The sequence below is a fragment of the Glycine soja genome, chromosome 10, assembly GCF_004193775.1.
Source record: "Glycine soja cultivar W05 chromosome 10, ASM419377v2, whole genome shotgun sequence".
In the NCBI taxonomy this organism is placed as follows: Eukaryota; Viridiplantae; Streptophyta; class Magnoliopsida; order Fabales; family Fabaceae; genus Glycine; species Glycine soja.
In genome coordinates this window covers 3,899,047-3,922,989 of record NC_041011.1, presented here as the reverse complement: position 1 = coordinate 3,922,989, position 23,943 = coordinate 3,899,047, and the positions used below count along the sequence as shown (strand labels likewise).

The following is a 23,943-nucleotide window of genomic DNA, read 5'->3' as shown; positions in this document are numbered from 1 at the left end:
TGGCGATTTGGGTTGGGGTTGAGTAGTTTTGTACGCCATCGCCTCTCCGTCCTCTACCTCTACCTTCATCATTCTCGAAGCATTTGACATGTAGATAGGATAAAATGCAACTTTTATCTATTAAAAACTAAAACATATTGGATTAAAAAGTTAAAGATCTTAATGATTATATAACTTATTTTAATTTTAACCATTAATGTTTTTCATGGATGGCTATTGCTGCATTTTAGTTATCCTCTAAATTATATTTCGCACATCAAGGGAGACAAATCCTGTTTATGTCACAGTTTGATAATGATATTCTGCAATAATTTATTTCCACCCAATTGCACCGTCGTAATTTTCTTGTAAAACACTTTTGAAGGAGCTATTGTTGTTAACCTCAACGGAGAATTTCTGACAACTCTGCCAACAATACTTAGACAAGGAATCGTGGGCTTGTAAGGATTATGAATGTGCATAGCAAACATTTTCACTCTTTGGAAAAGATATGAAACGAGGGAAGATCAGTAACAGATACCCTAGGTAGTACTAGTAGGTACCGACTACTAAAGGCATAGCTATTGGATTACATAGGTGATAGATCCAGCATGCTTTTGTCGTTTTTTGTGGAAGAGTAGCTTGGCACATTTTTTGTTTTGGTCCACCCCAGTTCAGCACTTTAAATATGTATCTATTACTTTCTATAAATTAGAACGATTTTTGTGATTATATTAAAACAGTTTCATTATTCTTGTGCACCTTTCTTGTCTGAGTTTGTAGTCAATTCTTAAGTTGTCATTTTCAATCAGCATTATAAATTCGTTAATCCCTTCATCACTAGACTTATTCGAAAATAAAATTTGATCGGTATAGTTTCAAACCTGCAAATCTGACATGCCGACCTATGTATATATTTATCAACTAAACTATCACGCTACAAAGTACCATATGTTGAAAAAGGATATCTAGACTCATTCTCATGTGGTTTTATAACATGATTTCCATTAATATAATTTGAATTTATACAAACATCAAATTTTCACATTTATTTCTGGAGAAAATTATAGCATGTTTTCATTAAATGCAAAAAGAAAGTTGTAAAATCTCAAGAAAAGAAATGCCCACAAGAACCGCAAGAGTTTACGATATGGAATCTGCACTGCTTTTAAAGCAATCAAATTGCATTATTTACGTTTATATCGCGGCACATTGATTCAACTTCTAAACTTGAACCAAATTTGACATGCCCAACAGATTGAACTTAAAACACGTTTTTGCAAATTCGAATCTGAAACCTAAAGTGCAAGCTAAATCTGAAGACCGAACCTTTTTCCTCAGTAACTTACTTTCTTTTTCCCTAGTACAACAGAATAAAATCCATAACCTTTCCCAGACCCTTAAACCCTCACAACTTGCAGATATAGTTAAAATTACATGCAATTCAACATTGGTTCTTCAATTGCTGTAAGTGCACTTTTCCACCATGAAACAACCATGCCTGATGTGCTAAATTTTCTGAACTAGTAATGCACTGAATCACTGTTATTAAACAGTTTTTAAATAAAATAAATAAACTGTAGTGTGGCGACAACGTGACAAATAAATAACACGACAAATATTACAGGTTGGAAATCAGCTTCCCAAAATTTACATAAAAACTAAAACTCAAGTAACTGAACCAATGACAATATGGCCTTCTGGAAAACCATTTAATATAATCAAATAATGTTTCTTCAATAAATTACAATCGCACTGTATTCCACCACCAGCACTCACCAAATCTAACATCCATTGGCAGGGAAAAAGGAAGACAAAAAAATATAGGACAAAGGGGGAGGAAAGAAACACAAGGAAAACCCACCTAAAAAATTCCATGCACACAATATACAAAATACACAACAATGAATAAGAAAGCATTCAAAACCGACGAATTTTCATCTGAATGAACCGCTAATCGTGTGTGGTATCAATTGATTTTCTTGTCCTTGCCTGTGAGATACGATTTGCGTAAATGGTGACCAACTTCAACTGTGTGCTGTTAAGCCCTTCCAAATATGGCAAAAATGCTTTCCCAAGCATGATATAAATATCCACTAGACAGAAAACAACGGTCTGTACCATGCACCATTAACAAAATGAGAAAAATGAAAAGAGAACAGTTATGGAAATGGAGAAAAATTACAGCAAAAGCATGCCAACAATTTATAGCAATAGAAATGATACCAATCCTCCAATTCAAAGAAACTTATCTTGCACAGCCAATCATATTAATCTAATTTGGCGCCTCTAAAGTAAAAGAAGTGTACTTTAGAGAATAAAGTACAACTATAGCCATTGGTTAGAAAAATAATCATTGAGATTTAGAAACTTAATGGTTTATTATACATTTGCATATACTTTATTACATTCTCAACCGTTGATTTTCTAATCAATGTTCAATATTCAGACCGCAAAAAACAGAGAACATACTGACCAGATTTTCCACACGAAAGATATGTGCATTGGTAAGTGCAATATTTAGCTGTAATTATAGTTAATTGGAGAGTGAATTGTGTGATTTAGACTGTTGCAAGAGTAGAAGGTATAGAAATGTGGCATGGTTTTTATGTTTTGTTAATAGCTTGTGTTTCTCTAATTTTGTGTTAATTTGTGATTATTCCCCTTCTTTTAACCATCATGGCAGGGGATTTGACAGGTTGGAGTTTGAACTTTGAAGCAGATTAGGTAAGAATGGGAATGCCAGATTTGAGTGTCAACACATGAGAAGTACAATACAGAATGGCATTCTACCACCTGAAGGTGGGCAAATAGTGTGGCCATGCCCAGTGGCTGATCTTTTATGCAGTGAGGAAGGAAAGCCACCCGCCCCCCTACAAAAAAAAAAAAAGTTAACAGGAATAGGTACACCCAAACCTGATACTGAGAAGACGGTTTTCTGTTTAGAGTGCATGGGCACACCAATTTTCTGTTTAGTGTGCATGGGCACACCAAAACTCAGCATGGCCACACAAAGTAATAAGGAATCGATGTTGAGGTGTTTTAACTTGCACATTACCATGCAGGATATCAGCATGGCCATGCCAACAGCTATTGAAAACTTATAAATAGCTAGACTCAATCAAAACAAGAAATTTTTGCTGCATTCACTCAATCTGTTAGGATATGAGAAGGGAAAGTTAGTCTGTTAATGAGTTGGTTAGTTAGAGGGGTTTATTAGATATAAATAGGAGAAGAAGGCTAGGAGAGATGAGATTTGTTGTCATTGTAAATTGAACATTAGCTCTTTGTGAAAGGAGAAATCCTTGGAGAAGAGTCTTCTCTCCTATTTCTGTTCTTTTCTTGCAGTCAATAAAATCACTTCTTTTCTTTCTCATTTCAATTCTTGGTTCCTAACAGAATCCCTCTTGTGATGATGGCAACTAGGGGAATCAAGCCTTGATTCTCAATCTAATGAAGTTCATTCTACTATCTTCATTTCAATTTCACCTCTTTCTTCAAGTGTAATAAGTTCTCTAGGTTAGGGGCTGATGAATCCCAACCTGTGTTCCTTGTAATTTGGGTTTTCTTGCATGTTGCATCTCAGTTCAAGTTTGTTTTTCTTTCAATTATAGTGTGATTGCTTCCTCTCCTAATGCTTCTATGGTTTTTTATCACCTATGGACAGATTGTATATTCACGCTCAAAATAGGAAAATTTGTTAGTGATCTAGGAGTAAATCACCATAGTCATTGATATACTACGGATAGGAATTGATGCTTGTGTGATCATATGAATTCTTGCACATAATGCAGTTCCAGTCAAAGCTCTTAGAGATTAGGGTTATTAGCATGGAATAAAGGGATAACTATCAAGGAGCCAAATTAGGGGGAAAGATGGCACGTGACAGCCAGCTGGGAAAAGAAGGGGGGGATAGTGGGCTGGGCTTTTCTATCCACACCCCCCCTGTAATAAAAATTTCTTGTGGAGCCAGCCCACATGGAATAAACTCTGTCCCCAGTAATAATCTGAAATTTTATTCCAGGAGGAGGTACCAACGGCAAAAAATCATTGGAAGCCCAATTGAACAAAACGACACATCACAACAGCAGCACATGGCAGAGCATGATGAAGGAAGGTGTCCAAGCTACGGTGGACTTCAAAAATCAGAAGGATGTTAATTCTCAGATATTGGAAGCACAAGTTATTTGGAACATGGCGAGGGAGCTGGGGATGACATGGGAGTTAGATCAGGAGAAAATAATTGGCAGAATAGAGGAAATGGAGGAAAGGGACTTGAAGGAGGCAAACAAATTGGGTGCAAGATCCAAGAGCCCATGAATATTATCTCCTACAATGTAAGAGGCTTAGGGAGGGGAGTAAAGTGGGCTGCAAATCAGGAGAATGGTCCACAAAGAACAAATTGATTTGCTGTGCATTCAGGAAACTAAGAAGGAAAGCATTGACATGAGGTCGTGCCAAGCTCTATGGGGGGACAAGGAGATAGGGTGGGAAATGCAGCCAGCGGCTAACACAGCTGGAGGGTTACTGTGTATATGGAGTGAAAAAGCGTTCAAATTACAAAGCTCAATCATAGGCAGTGGTTTCATTGTGTTGGTAGACCAATGGCTCAAGGAGGCTCAACAAGTCCATATTGTCAATATATATTCATCATGTGACATTCAGGGCAAGAGAAGTCTATGGGAGGCCATAAAGCAGTTAAAAACTTCACAGAATGGGGGCCTATGGTGTATTTTGGGGGATTTCAATAATATAAGAAACAATGCAGAGAGGCTTGGTAGCTGCCACAGAGGACAGGGGGGTAACAGCATCGAGGAGTTTAATGAATGGATAGATGAATTGGAGGTACAGGAAGCACCGTGGTTGGGAAGAAAATTTACTTGGTATAGACCGAATGGATCAGCCAAAAGCAAGCTTGACAGATTTCTATTGTCACCTGATTGGATGACTAAATGGCCTAACACTATTCAAAGCACCTTGGACAGGAATTTCTCAGATCATTGTCCAGTTATTCTCAAGTCGAAAGTTACTGATTGAGGACCTAAACCTTTCCGGGTTCTTGATTGTTGGCTTCTAAACAGATCTTTTAAAGAAGTTGTGACTGAATGCTGGACATCGGTTCAACAAAGTGGGTGGGGGGGTTTTGTACTCAGAAAAAATAAAATGCCTCAAAAGTAGACTGAAGGTATGGAATAAGGAGCAATATGGGGATATATTCAAGAAGGTCAAGCAGATCCAAGACAAATTAAACAAACTTGAACAAGTGACAATGGATAGACAATTATCACCCCAGGAGGCAATGGTTAGACGACAGTTATAGGAAGATTTGTGGGTGGCTGCACACTCTCATGACTCCTTACTAAGGCAAAAAGCTCGTTCTAGATGGATCAAAGAAGGTGACAGCAACTCAAGGTATTTTCATCTCTTGATGAATGCGTCTCGCAGACATAATCTATTGAAAGGCATCATGATTGAAGGTTCCTGGGTGGATGAACCTCTAAAGGTGAAGGTTCCTGGGTGGAGGTGCGTGGCTGGGAATCTAGCCACGCGACTTGCAGGGCTGAGTCGCGCTCCTCGAGGCGCACTCAACCCTGGATTCGCCGGAAAAAGTGGTGGTCAGAGCAGCGGCGGACGGCGACGGCCGGAGATGGCGGCGACGCCGAAGACAATCAGAACGGGATCGTACCCGCTCTGGTACCATGTTGAAAATTAGGACTACATTGCTTGAGGATTTGAGATACTCTAGAACTTGAATTTGAATGAGTGGAGAAAATTGCCACACTCTGCACACATTAGCTTTTTATTAACACATATATATAGTACAGAGAAAGAGAGAGAGGGGAAAAGCTGCCTTTGGATAAGGATTAGATACACAGCTTCTCACACACTCAACATGACAACACATAAAACTTAATACACACTCAACCTCACACACACTCAAAACAGCCTTTTACTTACACAGTTGTCTACACAATACAGTTGTCTACAATATATATTTAACACTATATTTTTTGGGGAGGCGTCAATGGAGAACACCAAAGCAATCAAAGCCATTTTGAGGGCATTTGAAATGGTATCAGGGCTCAAGATCAATTTTGCCAAAAGTAGCTTCGGAGCTATTGGCATGCCTAATTCGTGGAAGCAAAATGCAGCAAATTTCTTGAATTGTAACTTATTGACCATTCCTTTTGTCTATCTGGGGATACCTATAGGGGCAAACCCAAGGAAGAGTCAGATGTGGGATTCAATTATTCAAAAGTGTGAGAGGAGACTAGCAAAATGGAAACAAAGAAATATATCCTTGGGGGGGAGAGTCACTCTTATTCAGTCAATCCTAACTTCTATTCCAATTTATTTCTTGTCTTTTTTCAGGGTCCCTAAAAGGTTTCTTTGGGGTGGCTGAGACGACCAACACAAGATTGCTTGGGTAAAATGGGAGACGGTATGCCTCCCTAAAGACAAAGGAGGCTTGGGAGTAAAGGACATCACCAAATTTAATCTTGCATTGCTTGCCAAATGGAAGTGGAATTTATTCCATCACAGTGGAGAGCTATGGGCAAGGATTCTGGATTCTAAGTATGGCGGCTGGAGGGACCTTGATGCAGCAACAAGCGACAATAATGTTTCTTTATGGTGGGGAGATCTAAAATTAGCTCTTCATCATCCCCAACATGAGACTGCTTTACAGGGAGGGATAGCATGGAAGGTGGGGAATGGAGATAAAATCAAGTTTTGGGAGGACATATGGAATCATGATGACACAACATTTCTAGCAAAATATCCCAGACTGTATCTAAGTTCATGCCAACAGAACCAGACTATTCAGGAGATGGGAACTTAGGCGGACAATGGGTGGGAGTGGAACTTTAAATGGAGAAGACACCTGTTTGATAGTGAGCTTGGCATGGTTGATTGCTTCCTAAATGATGTTGCTGGCAGCTGTATTCAACCTCATAGAAGAGATGAGTGGTTTTGGAAACCAGAACCAAGCGGACAATATTCAATCAGAAGTGCCTATGACGTGCTGAAAGGAGAAAAAGTTGAGGGGGATGGTGTGCGGGTGTTTGAGGAACTATGGAAGATAAGGATTACATCTAAAATTGCAATCTTTGCATGGAGGCTACTAAAGGAAAGATTGCAAACAAAGTCAAACTTGAGGAGGAGACAGGTGGAAATCAATGACACATTATGCCCATTCTGTGGGAGCTCTAAGGAGAATGAAGCACATTTATTTTTTCTCTGTGACCGAATTCTCCCTCTATGGTGGGAATCCATGTCTTGGGTGAACAGTCATGGAGCTTTCCCGCAGAAACCTTGGCAGCACTTCTCTCAGCATGCGATATGTTTGCCTAACCGAATTTGTGATAACAGATGGAGGTGTTGGTGGTTGGCTCTCACATGGTCAGTGTGGCAGCACCGGAATAAAATAATATTTTCAAACGACACTTTTGATGGTAACAAGGTGATGGAGGATGCTATTTTTACACTATGGACGTGGTTGAAGAGTTTTGAGAAGGAGTTCACACTTCCCTATAGTTATTGGTCGTCTAACATCTCATCAGCTTTTGATACCTTAGGGGGGTAGAAATTATAGGAAGTGGGAGCAGTTTACCACTGTTTGTACCCAGCTATTGGTTCCTGTCGAGACTGTTATTAGTCTGATTCTGGAACCATGATGCTGGCAATTTAATTACATGTACTGTTTTGTACCTCTGGTACTGATTATATATATATATAAGTTATCTTTGCCGATCAAAAAATAAAACTATCAAGAGATTGAAGTTGGCCTAATAAAGTGAATTCGATGTTAATTGAATGTTAGAACATTGAGTTGAGGTTAAATTAGATTGCTTTAGAAGGAGGATCAGGAGGATTTTGAGTTTTAACCTTGACAACTATTGTTAATACACTAGCTTCATCATATTATTATTGATTCAATTGAGTTACTACACTTTAATGCAAAATAATCCTTTTTCACAACACTGGATCCAAGTGTGACTTGGTAACGGAGACGCAATCTTCACAGGAATTATACTCAGTCACTTACTTCAGTGCACTGTCAAATCTGTCTATCAAGCATAGCAAGTTTTGGTGGGTCAGGTATAATGATGACATACACAAGGTTTGACCCATGGAAATGATAACTTCCTAGCATAAGATTATATTGTTTTAGCTAGAGTATTTCTGTTTCAAAGTAAGGTGAATGGAATGGAATAATTATTCCCATTACCTGCCCATACATTTAGTATGCAAAATTTGACAGTGTTGACGGAATAGAATGAAAACAAAATAAAGCTAGTGGAGGAGACAGCAGTCACAGTGGTGTTGTGGCATAAATGGTAGTCATGGGTTGGGGCAAATGTGAGGTCGATGGATAGGTGGGACTACAGTGTCAGTTGCAAGGATCAGGGTTGCAGTGGAAGGAGATGGTAGGATGTAGTCGCAATGGGCAGTGGGACTACAATTGGTGGCAGGGGAGATTGTCATTTAAAAATAAAAAATAAAAAAAGATATATTTGTTAACTAAACTAACCCTTGATGAAATGGAATGGGCATTTCCAAGGAATGACCATTATTACATTAGGTTTTGTTGGAAAGCCACCTTAATTGATGTCACCCCTAACCCGCCTTAATTGCAGCTTCTTTGGGGACTGCCTTAATTGCTGTCTCAAGGGTGGTGCTTGGCCTTAAATTGACTAGAGATACAGCTTAAATAGAGCTTATAAACCTTAGGCAAACCTCACCTTACAAACTAGTTTTATAGGGTTACGTTAGGCCCCTATGACCTAATTCTAAAGAGGTTTCAATAGCAGCCACCAATCCAGAGGCTAAGGCTGTGTTTGGGTGCCAGTTGCATTCAACACAACTGCATTGAAAAAAAAGTTACACTCACAAGCTTTGCCTAGGAATGTGTGTTTTTCCGTTTAGACGCATTGGAATTCGTGCAATCAAGGTTTTAAAGGGGTTCCCAAACATGCACTAAGAAATGTCAAGCTTGACCAACCAACCTAAGCCACAGACAGAGCATATTTCTAGGGGGAATAGTAAATACAAGGCTCCCTCGTACAAAAGTGGTAAATATTCATTAAAGGTTCAAGTAATGTCCTAATTATAAAAAATGTTTCAAATCATATCACAGCCTGGGACCAACAGAAGCCTTTCAAAAACAAGCTTTGTTCAATAATCCCAAGAAATTTCAAATAGGGAAACTACTAATGTTGGAACAGATTAATATTTTAATTAAGTGCAAATTACCAAATAGACCTCAAGCATCGAATTTCCAGTTGAATAAATTTGCTAGAACTAAATACACCACTTTACAGTGTTAAAAGACTGATAAGAATTACGATGACCATTAATTCATGGATGCAATCGAAAGGCCTAAGTACCTTGCGAACATCAGCACTCTGGTTTCCAAAAGCTTCAAACAAAGCAGGCAGGAAAGAAGGTAACTGAGCCATCACTTCCTCCTGAGAGAGCCTCCCCACAAGCTGAAGAAGGGTAATGTGAAGTTAAAACGTTCATGAAGCAAATTTAATTCATGCAAAAAAATGGTAACTTCCTAAGTAGTACGGGTAATATATGATATAAATTTAATTCAGTATATACAAGTAAACTTTAATTCAGTATATACTAGTGATGAGATATTTGTGTGGTTTCTACTGACTATCACTAACTGATAATATCATTTTATGCTTTTCCTGAGAATGAAAACGTCAGGCTAAGATATAGTCAATATAGAGTATGGCATAACAATTATCATTCGAGAAAGAGAGAATCAGTGAATTGCATATTCAGGACTGTGTTGACCAAAGTTCAAAATTCAATGAAGTGTAAACAACAGGTACCCAAGCTGTATCAGTGTATCTATAATTTTAAGTAAACAAATCAGCAGGATACTCACAGGACATGATTTTATAAGCAACAGAAGCATAATGATATTGGGTATGGGTATGAACTACGAAGAGGATTATTTTCCTATTTTAAGAACCATTGCTTCACAGGACACTTCCAGAACAGAACAGAACAAGGCTTTATAAGAAACATGTATTTAGAAAGTGGAGTTCATTAAAAATAAGGTTTTATCAGAAACCACCAATTCGAGCAAAACTGACAATTCATTCTTCCAGGCAATACCTTTGTCAAGCAATTTATGCAAGTAACAAGAGTTTTCTCATCCTCGGTAACCAGTAGAGGGACAATAACCTGAAACATTTTAAATTCTGAATCTGAACATCAGTTTGAACTTTTAAGTTTAATACAAATCCCTGCTCCCTTCTCCAATTAAACATTTTAAAAGGATGGCCAGAAGTTAGAGACACCAGGAAATACATACACTTAAACATCTGAATGGATCATTCTGAGATAAAACAATGGTGAGGCAGTGCTCTGCTTCATTTGAGACCTGAAAAAGGGGTGAAAATTGCAATGCCTGGGAAAAGAAAGCAACTATATAAAAAGAAAAACAAGAACAGGATAAAGTTTGTTACCTTGGGAACAATATCCTTTGTAACATTAAGCAGCTTTTCAACAACAATCTCAACTGAATTTTCCATGGCATCTTTCTGGAAACAATAAACACAATACAATAAAAAATCTCTTATTAATAAATGCTTCTTCCTCCAAATAAAAGAAACCAACAAATCCTCCGCCTCACTCAAAAGTGACATCTGTCAAACTAAAATATTAATTTTAATCTTTTAACTTAGTTCTTTTTCCAATCATATCCCCCTCCCACACAATTATGTTACTCAAACCCAAAAGGCAAACATCTGTCTACTGCGATTCTGTGAACACAATGTTGCGGTGTGGAACAGGTCGTGCTTTTCCAGCACCACAAAGAGGCTTAAGCCAAGACATTGAGGATGTTACCGCCGTTTAGGAGGAGGTTTTGCAGCTTGAGATTGCGGAGGCAGAAGCTAAAAGTGGAGACGCATTGTTGGAAGTGGCGGTGGTGCACCGTGGACTACGACAGCCAGCAACGCAGTGAGATTATGCCAATGATACATTGCACTGTTTCTCATTGTGAAATTAGTATATTTTTCATGTTATTGAAGACAGAATGCAAGCACTCAACTGATTGGCTTTGTTTCTCTGCCTTTTCTCAAATGGAAATCGCTTCTACTTTTTCTTCAGTAAAAATGATAACTTGTGGCTACAGTATAAAAATCTTCCCTGAATCCTGATTGCAAGAATGTTGCGAAAAAGGGTGGAGTTTGCATTCAAACATGATTCTAGTAGAAACAACTTTCAATATTATAATTGTTTTGAAGATAAAAGTTTTCAGACAAAAATTTATTTTGATAAATTTTTCTAAATCTTCTTCATCCAACACACATTTAGGATGCATAACCAAAAAATTGAAGTTCAGTACTGAAACAAAGGGAACATGGCACAAATCTATTTTTCTTTTCAGTGTTTGATGATCATCTCAACCTGTGAAGCTGATCGATCCAGCATTTTCCAGGAACTTGAGAGGCTCAATTGGAACCACTCCACACAGCCTCCATCACTCTTGTCGTGTTCTTCGCCGTTAGTGGCGCATTCCTCCAGTTTTTGTCTTCTCTCAGCACTGCCTCGAATTTCTCTTCCTTTTCATCATTGCTCTTCTATTCTCCAGATCCATTTCTTCGCAAGGTGGTGCATGCCCAATTCTTTGAAATCTTTTGGCTGGTATTGAATAGGTTGTGGTCGCATGAGTCAAGGGTAAATTTGGAAAGAGATAAACTTTTAAAACATTAAATTAATTGAATATTTTAAAATTGAATCAGTTGATAAGTTTGACAGATGGCATCCTTTGAGTGGATCGGAGTCAGAAGTTTGTTTGCCTTCTTCTTTTCGGAGGATATAGCAATCCTCTCTCTTATTTTGTCCCCAAAAAAACCTACAAGAGGGGGGGCATATGTGCAGTTGCAAACACTGATATGAGCAAGGGTGTAATCCAATGAAAAATGGCACAAAAAAGGAGTAAGAACCTGATTTTTAAGCATTTCAACTATCAGAGATAGAGCATGCTCTCTGATTGAGGAATCTGAATCATCCAGCACCTCAAGCACAACTGTCAAAATCTGATTGAAGTACTGCAATTACACCATTTAACTATCAATATATAGAAGCAAATCCAAATATATTGTTCAATGTTGTTTAATTTAATATAACAAATTAGGGATTTTTTTTAAGAAGCAGAACTTCTCTATATTATCTATTGATGTCATGTCACAGCCAATACCTATCAAAGAATCAGAGAAATTCACTATTATACAACTAGATTTTTTTGTGGAGAAAATGTCCTAATATTTTAGAATAGGAAGATAAATAGCATTACATAGATAATACTTAACATTAACAACCAATAAAATAAAATGGTATTTTTTTGTTACAAAATAAATAAAATGGTATGACAATAAAAAACTGCATTTGTATGTTTATGAAGTTCAGCAGACTATATCTTTCATTTCAAGTACAATAGACAATCAAACAACTTGGGGACATGAAAGAGACAGATACTTGTCAAATTAAAAATACCAGAGTCCAAATAGAATGTTCATTGGCTATAGACACTTCAACTAGCTGTTGAAGTGCAGTCTGCTTGCTTGAAATAGGGCTTCCATCACCCCCACTGCATATCTACACAAAACATATGGTATATCTTAGCCAAAGGAAATCTAAGATGTAACTCTTAAAATAAATTTAAAGAATGATTATTTACAGGCAAATTCTCCAAATAGGCTGAACCAGAAAATTTAAGAGGGTTCTAAATACATTTTCATATACACAAACCATTCAAAGAGACAGCAAATTTCATTTATTTGAGGAAGCTACATAGTAATCAAGGAAATAATTTGGTTGTGCCCCACCCATACAAGTAGTTCCACCCCCAACTGGCCATCACTTGTTCTTACATCGCAACATGGTTTAATGGCGTGGAACAAGCTCTTGCCTATTTTTGAGAGTTTTGGGTTTGCTACACCACCTTAGACAACTTTCTAACAAGTGACCAAAATGATTGTTTTCTCGCAAAAAAAATATAGGGAATTGTGCACTCTTAGCCGGTGTATGACATCATTAGCTCAGCATAATGCTAGGTTTTGGGGTGTCTTTTGCTGTTTTGCAAAGAGATTTTGTTAACTTTTGGGCTGATGAATATTTTTTATTTCTATACATTTCTGATGTACTTTGCTGTTCTTAGATGTTACTATATCCTCCCCAGTAATTAACTACATTTCTCTTTCTAACAGAATTAAAAAAAAAAAATAAAGTACCAATGCATCATCTATTAGTTGTATAACTCACCATATGAAGAATCTGGGGAATACTGGGTCCAGTGTCTGTCATGTAGTTTACGTTCACATCTTCAGCTGACTGATGATTATGGTTCAATTCCGAAGGATGTTCTTTGTCGGGTCCAAAGTCTTCAGTAATATTTAAATGTTCTGATGACATCAGACCATTAACATCCAGATCAGATGATAGACCTTCAAAATTCATGCTACTGTTCACATGTCTGTGGCTAGTTTGTAAGCCAAAGTTTTGACCCATTGAATTGGCTGTGTAAGCAAGATCTTTAGTTTTGAAACCATAAACACCACTATTAGAATCAGTGTGTTCTTCAGTTTCATCAGAAACTGCTTGGCCAATACTGCCTTTAATCAGGGCAGAATCTTGGGAACTCCACTTCCTGCTACCATCACTATCTAGTGAACCAGCAGAATATCTTCCAATATAATGAGCTTTCCTTGACAAACCAACATATCCCTCTTCAGAGGATGCTCCCACAACATCAGATGGATCATAGGAAGACTTAGAACGTCGCTCTTTCTTGTTTTGCAGATAATTCATCAAGTCTACTTCAATGCGAGGGGTGCGCTGCTTAAGGGCTCGTCTCAAAGAATTTTGTTCATCAACTGACAAACTAAGAATAAAATTCAAAACTGCAGATGAATCAAAGTGAGAGTATACTGATATAATGCATGTAATAGCTGCTTCTTTAAGTTTTGTATTTTTATCATGAACCAATGGGACTAACTTGGCAAGCCATAATTTTAGGATGCCAATATTAGCAGCACCTTCTGGATTCATTGCATGCTTATTAAACGAACTTATTGCAAACTCAATAACAGCCAATTTTGCCTTTGGTGACCTTTGTTCATCTAGTGATCGTAGCAATGCAGGTAGGAGAGAATCTATGCTGTATGTTTTGCTAACAACTTCCAAATTCATTGAGCATGCTTGCCTAACTAGCTCTTTGGGGTCAATTAACCGAGAAAACACATGGGGTAACATTCGTTCCATGTAACCTTCAAAGGGCTTTCGGAATGCCAGAATAATATCTCCAAGTGTGGAGAGAGCAGCCTGTGCAACTTTATGATGGGGATCATCCAAGTGCTGAAAAAACAACTTCATTACCTTCTCAAAATTCTGGACTACTTCTTGAATTCCCTTTTGGCCTTGCTGCAATAAAGAGTGAAGATAATTAAAGGCAGCAACCCTAGCAGACCAGTCAGAACCTGAGCTAAGTCCTTCACTCAGAGCTTCATGAAGAGATGCTGGGCCATCTACATAGTTTGACTTCTCTCCAAGAGATAATTGGCTATCATCAAAACTCCTCCTGCTGCCAGTAGTCACACGTCCAGCTACATTCTTTCTCAATAGTGGCCTCTGGAAATTAGGCACATAACTATGCTGTGAATCCCTATAGTTGCCATCTCTATAATGGGTATCCATACACTGCCTATCTATGTTGGGATTCATATAGCATCTAGTCTCCCTCATGTCACTGTTTTCATCAATAGAACCTCTCTCTTGCAACTTTTCAGTAACCCTTTTACTTGAGTATGATGAGAACGTTGATAAAGGCTCAATACCAACATTAGTATTATACGATAACCTGCCAGAATCTTTGGAAGCTTGAATTTGGGTGATTATGTCAGACATACCCAAACCACCATTTCGGTTACTAGCTTTATTGGCACCAGATGCAGTTGATTCTGTCGTTAAAGAGCTAGTTAGATGATTAGATGCTGTGACAGCAGCAGGGAATGGTGGATCACGAGATGAGGGAGGGTCAACTCCTGCACTAGGGGCAATAAGAGATAAATTTAGCCGCTCACAAAGTTTAAAAACCATATCACTAGCATCATCAATTGTTGAATGGCAACAAGTCCAGAACAATGAGGTAGAAAAAATATATATATTTAACAAGTAAACTTATTTGGTACCTAGATCCAAGCTCGATGACCGGAGAGCAGATGAACCATGTTTATCAAACAAATCCAAACCCCTAAGCATGCTTTCAATAGCAGTGACCTTCTGTTTGCTTGCATGCAACACACTTTCCAAACTACGTTCAGTACCTTTACCAAGTGACTTGGCTTGTGAAAGAACACCAGAGGCGATAGAAGTCCCCGATGATAAACTTGAACTTCGGTCCATTGCAACAATAGCAGAAGTTCCATAACCAGTTAGATTAGAGGGTGCTGAAGCTTGAGTAGTTATTGACATCAGTGCACCTCTATCACAAACAGAAGGTGATGCATGTCGCCTATGCATTCCTCCATCCTCTTCGTTGATTAACTGCGAGTTATGTTCACTTTAAAACAAATTAAGCAAAAAAAAAATTAATAAAGGACAAATAACACCTTCAAATAAACATATACCCTTTGAATAGCAGGGTCAAATGATGAAAACAGGCGACGGGAACGTTCTGGCCAAGTCTTTGCAAACATTCTGTAACACATCCTTGCAGTCGACCGCACCTATCAAGTTAGTATTGTAATTATTTTTATGCACTATTGCACTTATTACTTGGCACCAACAATACGGCCACATGAAAAATGTCAAGTCAACAAATATGCTGACAAGCTTCTGTTTTAAAGTTTAAACCAATATAAATTTTGACAAATGAAAAGAATAAGGTTTGCAGAAAAAAAGTGAAAGATCCTAGTTTATAATATAACCTAATCTGTATACTGCATGAGAATTTTTAGAACATCTTACCAAACATGATTACACACTTAAACAGAGTAATGAAATAATCATGTCATTTTGTACCCCTTTCCTTCAAAGGTTAGAGATTAATAGAATTTTCAAATCAAATGATAAAAAAATATATGCAAGCCAGATGACATAAGTCACTGATTCTGGTTTCTGAGTCCATAAGGAACATGATGACAGAAGAGCAATGGGTTTTTTACAACACAACTCCCTCTTGTGGATACGTCTTTGTACAGCTATGTTGGTCAATTGATCATTAGACATTGCATTTGCATGAAATAAAGAACTTTTAGTAAGAATTAGACAGATACCTAATCATAACAGAAGGTTTGCTTCTGCATGAGCTTTATCGTGCAAAGTTTCAGAATTTTAATTACTCTCCTCAATTGCTTATTCGATTTTACTATTCAGCTAAAATATTGCATTTCATCACATTATACATTTTATGAGAACTTAGCTTTTGCCAAAATAAAAGCAAACACAGAGAACCACTTTCGCTTTGCACTACTGCAATTGCAATGCAAATTCTTAATAGCCCAGGAAAAAGAGCAAAACAATGAAAAGCTAGTCCAAGTAGAAATATGATGTACAGTCTATATTGATCAAAATCATCATATAACCTAAAACTATAAAAGTTACCTCACTCATTGCATCTGAAACACAGCACCTTATCATATCCTCATATAGATCAGCCGATCGTTGTACTTCTGCTGCATCAGGCCAATGTTCTAATATCAAAAGAGCATAATCACAACACCTACAATACAAATGGTATTAATTAAAAACCAAAACCCTCACACATCGATCCCCAAGAGTAGATAATTCATACCTTGCACGTAGAACAGCATTACGATCATTTTTGGCACAATCAGCTATCCGAGGAAGCACACGAGCTACTTTGCAGTTGTGCAACATCTGGAAAGTAGAGGACAAGGGTCACAACAGGATACAAAAAGTTATAATACGATGCAGAAAATTAATAAGTATTAAGTATTAAGTATATCAAAACTTGAGGAGGCGTCACATTCAGCTTGGAGATTCAAGATGTCCATTCTGCGGAATTGAGGAGGAAAGTGCAGGTCATTTATTCTTCCTTTGCAGCAAGATCCTTCCAATATGGTGGGAATCTTTATCATGGGTGAACTTATCGGGAGTTTTCCCAAACCAACCAAGGCAGCACTTTCTTCAACACATTTATGGAGTGACAGAAGGGATGAGATCTAGTAGATGGAAATGGTGGTGGATGGCACTGACATGGACCATTTGGAAGCACAGGAATACTATTATCTTCTCAAATGGCTCACTCAATGCCAACGGAATTTTAGATGACGCAATTTTCCTACTATGGACGTGGCTTACAAATTTGGAGAAGGGGTTTAATATGCACTACAACTACTGGTCTACTAACATCAGAGCAGGGTTCCTAAATAGAATAGGATAGAATAGCAGTGCAGAATTCTGTATTATTTAAATGTTTTTCCAGATTGGCCAAACTATGTTAAGATCAATTCTGGATTGATACTTGTACTGTTAGTACCTCTGGTACTCAATTAATATATATTATTAAGTTTGCTGATCAAAAAAAAAAAAAAAAAGTATATCAAATTACCATTTTTATGCAGTTGTCCGCAGATTCTGCAATTACAAGCACAGTAATCACAACCAGCTTCAAAAGGACCTGATTATCAGATCAAGTATCAAGAGTTCAGATACATCCAAAAACCAAAACATGATTATCATAGACAAAAAGTAGTAGAACTTACTGGTATGAACAATTCAGCACATGCTTCAAAATCACCCAAGAAGTCCTTCGACAAAAAGCATAATAGATGGCAAGCCTAGAACAAAACAAATACCCAACAGAAAGCAACCATGTATTGGTAGTAAAATATAATCAGATATTGATCATCAATAATCATGCTTACTTCCAATAAAACATTCCAATCTAAACTACACTAAAACCATTCAAACATAAGGAGTGGAAAACAAAAAGAAATTTCAAACCACTATTTTGGGCTTTAAGTGTGGATAATGCACAAGCCCAACTACCTTGTGCTTAATTTCAATTTCCTTTTATCCGTGCAAGCCGCAAGGATCATGGTTTTTACCACTTGGTCATAAAAGCTGACACCATATGAGAATTGCAAACATACTATGCCTAACCCAACCCAAACTCAGAGAAGGGGGGCATGGGGAGTTAGCCCAAGCCATCATAAGGGATACTTCGCCCATGTACCTAGTCAATACGGGATCTTAACATCATAAAAATAAAAGTGCCATTTCACTTTAAGATAGATAGATAGATAACCAAAGAAAATGTCAGTGCACCTGCTTCACAATGCTTGACCTTCGATCTGACAATTGTGTGCTTAAAGGTCCAACAAGCTGCTTCAGGAGTCCAAAGAAACATGGATAATCAGCAGCACCTGATCAGGAGAATATTCAATAAATATTAATCATTCACGCCACAGACAAAAACAGATAAAGGTGCATTGCATTTTAATATCTCAGTGAAAATTACAATACAACAATAGCTTAATCCCATGGATCACACAGCATCATCGAGCTATCCCAAAAGACTAGTCCATTAGCTGGGAGAGAAATGTGGGACTCATAACAGAAAATTACAACAAAGAATAAAAAAGGTAAAGCCACTTTTCCTCAAGTAATAGTAAATAATTTTTTGACAAGTAAAGAAATGCAGAGACTTCTAATAAATAATTGAACTTTAACCATGCTAGTTCTAACCTCTTACTAATTTAAAGTGACTTTTGACCCCCCCCCCCCACCACCTCTATGATAATGATAGAGCTATACATTATGGCCCCAACCGCAATATTTCCTCTATTGTTTATCTTAGAATTTTGGCTTATGGCTGAACTCAATCCCACAAAACCGGGTCGTAAGGTAAGGATTACCCAAGCTTTATAAGCTCTATTTATATCACATTACTAGTCGTTGTGAGATCTCAATCTGCTGAGAGCCAACATCCCGGTGCCTGCACACGAAGATCCTTCACTCAATTTCTGGACAGCCCATCCATAGGTAGCCATTTTCAAGACTGACAACTAACTCTGATAGGCCACAATTAAGGTGGGCCAGGGGTGACCACAATTAAGACAGCTTTTCAACAGTTTGCAAAGACATTATTATTTGATGCAATAGTTCTGTTAACACAGACTCATATTGAATCCATAGCTACAAGTAAAATCTAATACCAAATTCATGTAAGATCACCATAAACACCCTTCACAATAATCTTGTGTTAAAGATATACCTACAATAACAAATGTTCTTGCCCTTCTAACACAAAATAGGAGAAAGTTTTTATGATTGGATTCTGGCTATATAAAATTCTATGCATACTACATACTCCTGAAATGAAGATGGAAAACACCAACCTCCCAAAACAAGACCTTCAATTCTTTGCATGGCAGCAATACGAATTGACCAGTCCTTTTCTGGTACAAGGGTAGAAGCAATCTTATCAATTTCTCTGATTAACTCCTTCTCTGAATACACCTTGATGGGGTCTATGAGTTTCTCTGTGGCATCACCTTCTCCTGCTCATATTTAATAGTTAATAAGAAACAAATGTGCATTAAGTTAGAATATATGAAAAACATCCAACAGCATGTCAATTATATCTCAGAATAATTTAGTGTATACAGACTATGGATTAGTTTTCATATTTCCTTATTATCTCATGATTTGTTTCCTTATTAAGATTGTAATCTAGTATTAGTATAAATAAGGATTAGTGCTTTATGTTTTGATCATATTCAAGAGAATATTATTCAAAGTCTTTATTCTCCCAATTTCCTCCGACCTAAAACACTATAATTTCAACACATTTAATAAAGCACAGCAGAATATAAAAAATATGGCTAACAAACAAATCATAAGTGTAACGCATACTAGAACTAGCAGTATGATACAAAAGCTCTGTTTGATAATATCATAAAAAGTCTATCAAATGAAAGCACAATTTCCTATGCAAAATATCAATATGTCCATCATAAATCCAAATCACAAAATTTAAAATTTAAACATATGATCAAGTACAGTGATGCTCATGATAAATGGAAAACAAAGAACAATTAAAGAGCAGGTTATAAGGTTGGTAGGCAATAACGGTGCAAGAGAGAGATAAGGTATGAGCCATGATACAAAAATTACATTGGTAATTTGGTACTGAATTAGAATAGAAATATTTTGCAATCCAAAAATAGCAAATATTCTAACCTCCAAAAAGAGAGGTCTCCCTTGATGAACTTTTATGCTTTGGACTACTTTTCTTGGGATTAACACCCACAGGCTTAATTTCCCCAGCATTATAACCGCTAGAAATACCATCTGAAGAGCAAACATTTGGTTGAATTCCCTCTAGCCTAGCATTAATAGCTTTCACCTGAAATCATTGTAAATTTGTAATGCAATATAAAAAGAATAATAAACTCTCATTGTAGTTGTTACGAAAATGTTAAAGGACCTTCAATATCTCAATTACAGATGTAAAACGTATATTTGCATGTGTAAAATATTAAACAATAATAAAATCAGGAAATTGATTCTTTTTATTTCATGCTTACCAAAGATGAAGGGAGATTGTGGCGCTGAAGTTCATCACGAAATTGGGACCCAGCTTGTGTATACATTTCCTGTTAAAAAAAAGAGAGAATAATAAAGGAATGTACTGAGATCCATCTTAATTTTAAATCTCAAAACCACTATTCACAAGTATGCATATATTACTATTCAATCAGCCTATGTCTAATGTATGACAATATCAATATCAATTACTAAAGTATTCAATTAAACATTGGAAAAAATTCCGGTTATACATAATTTGCATAATTGAATTAAAACAGAACACCAAACTTCCAAGAAAAAGATCATCAATTCTTGAATTTAGAGCCGTATCAACTTGGCAAGATTGAAAAAATAAGTATTATGACAAAGTTTGACAACATCAACTTTGACTATACAATATAGTCAATAATCTACTCCTAGAATGGCTCTAACACCAAATTACACCCACTAGAGCCACATCTTTTTTTTCCATTCCTTAATGTTCATACAATAAGGTGTTAATGATATTATAAATCACATCAGCATAGATGCACTCATAAACACAACCGTAAGTTGAAAACAAACACACAATTTTAGCAATCCTGACATTTGTTTTGGCTAATATATTTACTAATTTAAATAACTACTGAAATGGCATAAATCCCCAATATTTGGATAACTGTATGAACTTAACGATGTAAACAAGTTCAAACAATATAAAATGACAAGAAGTCAAGAAGACATTTTTACCTCAATACACAAAATAGCTGCTTCCCTAACAGCAGGATTCAGATCATTCAGCAACTGCAAAATCTGCAATTGATCAATTTTTAAAAGGAGTTAGTATCACATTCAAGAAATGTTGAACAATAAAAAAACATGTACTTTTTTTGGGAAAAGAAAGAAAGAAAAAAACATGTACTGCTTGTTTGTAAAATTCAATGAACATACAGGAGGAAGAATAGCACGTTGAAGGGGAAGCTCAGTAGATGAAAATAGACCAATTGCAGATGTGACTGTTCGTGCAAATTCCTCTCTGACTCTCCAGCTTCTGCTTGTCCAAGCAAAGGACCCTGCTCTTTCAACAATTATTGTAGGAGATGAAACCTGTAAATAATAAAAAAAAAAATCTCCAAATGAAAGGAAATTCAACAATAGCCAGAATTTAAATTTAAATCTGCAGCAAAACCAGCCCCAAGAAAACAGTGAATTTTCTTCACATTCAGATGGATATAAATAAAAATAAATACCAAAAGTTAACACAGAGTGTATGGAAGCATTTTACTGCTAGGATAAACACACAGAATTGTATTACAATTTCCAAAATAAACATTCAACGTACTATAAGGTCATGTAGATAAATATATCCAAACTTGGAATTTACATGGACTAGCCAAGCAAAACTCCATTTATGTGGCAATATATCATAAGCAAATGCCAACATCATCATTTTGAAATGAGCGAAGCACAATGTACAAAGAAAGCAATCACTTATTCTAATAGCTTCCAGCTTAACTTGTTAATTGTTAAAGACCTATCCTCATTCAAACGTTATTTTAAAAAGTATGCTTTATCTATAGCAGTTTATGAGTTGGTGCACAATTATTGTTAAGTGTTAAATTAATATTGTAACCACAAATTTCATCATATATGAATAAGGTGATGTTTGGAAGAGCTTACTATGACTTATGTTTAACTTTCATACAAGCTCTTTTTAGCCCATCTCAGTAAGGTCCATGTTATAGCTGATCAAAATATTAGTTTATTTTAGTAAACTTTACAAACTTATGATATAAACACTCATGTGATAAACTTATCGAATAAACACTTACTTAACCTATTTATGCATGCATAGCCTATATCCCTTATCACAAAGACTACCTAGCAGCAAATCATTGAAATTCACTCCCAGCACCACAGGCTTGCATGTCATTAAAAAAATAACCAAATATTATAAATCTTATGTTCAGGATCTTTCATTCATCCAACCTACTAGGATAACATAAGGAAGCTGTGACATTATGGCATTGACTGCAATGACACTACATCAGAACGCTATAACCACGTGCAAACACTAGAGAGATCCTACAGTTAAGTGCAATTTCTGATTAAAGATCTAATAAGAGTCAATACTCAATAAACCACTACTAACCTTACATCCAAGCAATCATGAATCACCACTCGTAAGAGTTTTCATTTGCCAGAAACCAAGAAGAGTGAAGCGTTCATGCACAATTGCTAAGATTTAAATAACAACGAGTTTCCCCTTCCTACACTCAAAGTCTTATTCCCGATCTCACTTTTCCAACCGACAACTACCTTTATCAATTATTATTATTATTGTTCACTCTCATCTATCTTCACTCATAGCACTCACTTTTCACTTTCCATATACCAGATTCCGAGATTCTCTCTACTTTGCAAAAAAAACTACCTCACCTGCCTCTCTTTCTTTCCAAGTTTCACACTCACAAATAACAATTCACTAAACTGCAACAGATACAGATACGATAAATAAAACAATAATTCGAGGAATGTACCTCCATGAGAGTGAGAAGGAGCCGCCTGGCGGCGTCGCGGACGGGCTGCTTGGCGTCGCCGAGGCGGTCGACGACGGCAGGGACCAGCGCGTTGAAGTGGAGCTTGAAGTGGTCACCGGCGCGCACGGCGGCGGAGTCGAGAGCCTGGAGCGCGCCCTGCGAGACCTTGAAGCTGCTGTCCTTCAAGAGATCCAAGCAGCAATCGACGAGAGAAGTGACCTCACCGGAGCTGAGGCTCCTTCTGGAAGCTTCCAGCACCTCGTGGAGGCGCTCCACGCCCGCCATGCGCTCCTTCGCGTCCTTCGCGCGTGCGAGCTCGAGCGCTTCCTCCATCGGATCTGGCACGGCCGGGTGCAGATCTGGTTTGAAATGTCAGCGGATTCACCACCACATAACGGCGCCGGGAAGTTGGGAAATGCGAATGCAAATGCGGGATTTAAAAGGAGTGAGAGGGGGCGTCAGTGGTGTGGGGTGAGAGAGATGGTGAATTTAGCGGAGGCCTCAAAATGAGGGGAGAAGTTGCCGTAGGAGAGAGAAACAGAAGGGAGGATGACGCGGAAATGAAATGAGAATGAAAATGATTTGAAAACTATGGGGTTGCGGTACTGGCAAAATTAACCATTTGCCTTATTCTAATTTACGTTTCATACCACTGTTAAATGTTTTGATGCACTAGACTTAATCTTCTTTGATTGGATGGGATCCTTATAAGTGATAACTAATGAAGGTACGATAGTATTAGGTATTTAGGTTGCTTTTAAAGTTTTTTTATTTTGACTATTTTTATATAAATTTAAACTTATTCTATCAAATTTAACATAATTATACGTCAAAAGATAATTATATGAAATCATTATTT

The 23,943-nt window shown here is 37.2% G+C and overlaps 1 protein-coding gene across 4 annotated transcripts; it reads right to left on the bottom strand.

The window, feature by feature from the left end:
- Window positions 1–1,614: 1,614 nt before the first annotated feature.
- LOC114369467 (CLIP-associated protein-like) lies at window positions 1,615–23,713 on the bottom strand. Of its 4 annotated transcripts, XM_028326698.1 has the most exons (22): window positions 23,085–23,712; window positions 21,496–21,651; window positions 21,295–21,357; window positions 20,565–20,633; window positions 20,218–20,383; window positions 19,374–19,535; window positions 18,301–18,398; window positions 17,736–17,810; window positions 17,582–17,650; window positions 16,802–16,887; window positions 16,612–16,729; window positions 15,636–15,734; window positions 15,198–15,552; window positions 13,273–15,050; window positions 12,505–12,606; window positions 11,955–12,059; window positions 10,470–10,544; window positions 10,316–10,384; window positions 10,117–10,185; window positions 9,369–9,470; window positions 2,776–2,852; window positions 1,963–2,094 (listed from the first exon to the last, which is right to left on the bottom strand). In XM_028326698.1, exons 1-21 carry the CDS (start codon window positions 23,415–23,417, stop codon window positions 2,820–2,822), a joined length of 4,182 nt encoding a protein of 1,393 aa, XP_028182499.1. In that variant the 5' UTR covers window positions 23,418–23,712; the 3' UTR covers window positions 1,963–2,094; window positions 2,776–2,819. The 4 variants fall into 4 exon arrangements, 3 of the variants coding, with proteins under 3 accessions (XP_028182498.1, XP_028182500.1, XP_028182499.1); XM_028326697.1 differs by lacking the exon at window positions 2,776–2,852 and having other exon boundaries at window positions 1,615–2,094; window positions 23,085–23,709; XM_028326699.1 differs by lacking the exons at window positions 2,776–2,852; window positions 23,085–23,712 and adding an exon at window positions 22,697–22,743 and having other exon boundaries at window positions 1,615–2,094.
- Between the last annotated feature and the right edge of the window lie 230 nt (window positions 23,714–23,943).

Bases quoted from the DNA above. Each gene is read 5' to 3' on its own strand.
- LOC114369467 (XM_028326697.1), bottom strand. From the start codon at position 23,417: ATGGAGGAAGCGCTCGAGCTCGCACGCGCGAAGGACGCGAAGGAGCGC. The intron at 21,652-23,084 runs GTACATTCCTCG...TATTATTTACAG, and splicing joins TCCTTCTCACTCTCATGGAG to GTTTCATCTCCTACAATAAT. The intron at 21,358-21,495 runs GTATGTTCATTG...GATCAATTGCAG, and splicing joins AACGTGCTATTCTTCCTCCT to ATTTTGCAGTTGCTGAATGA.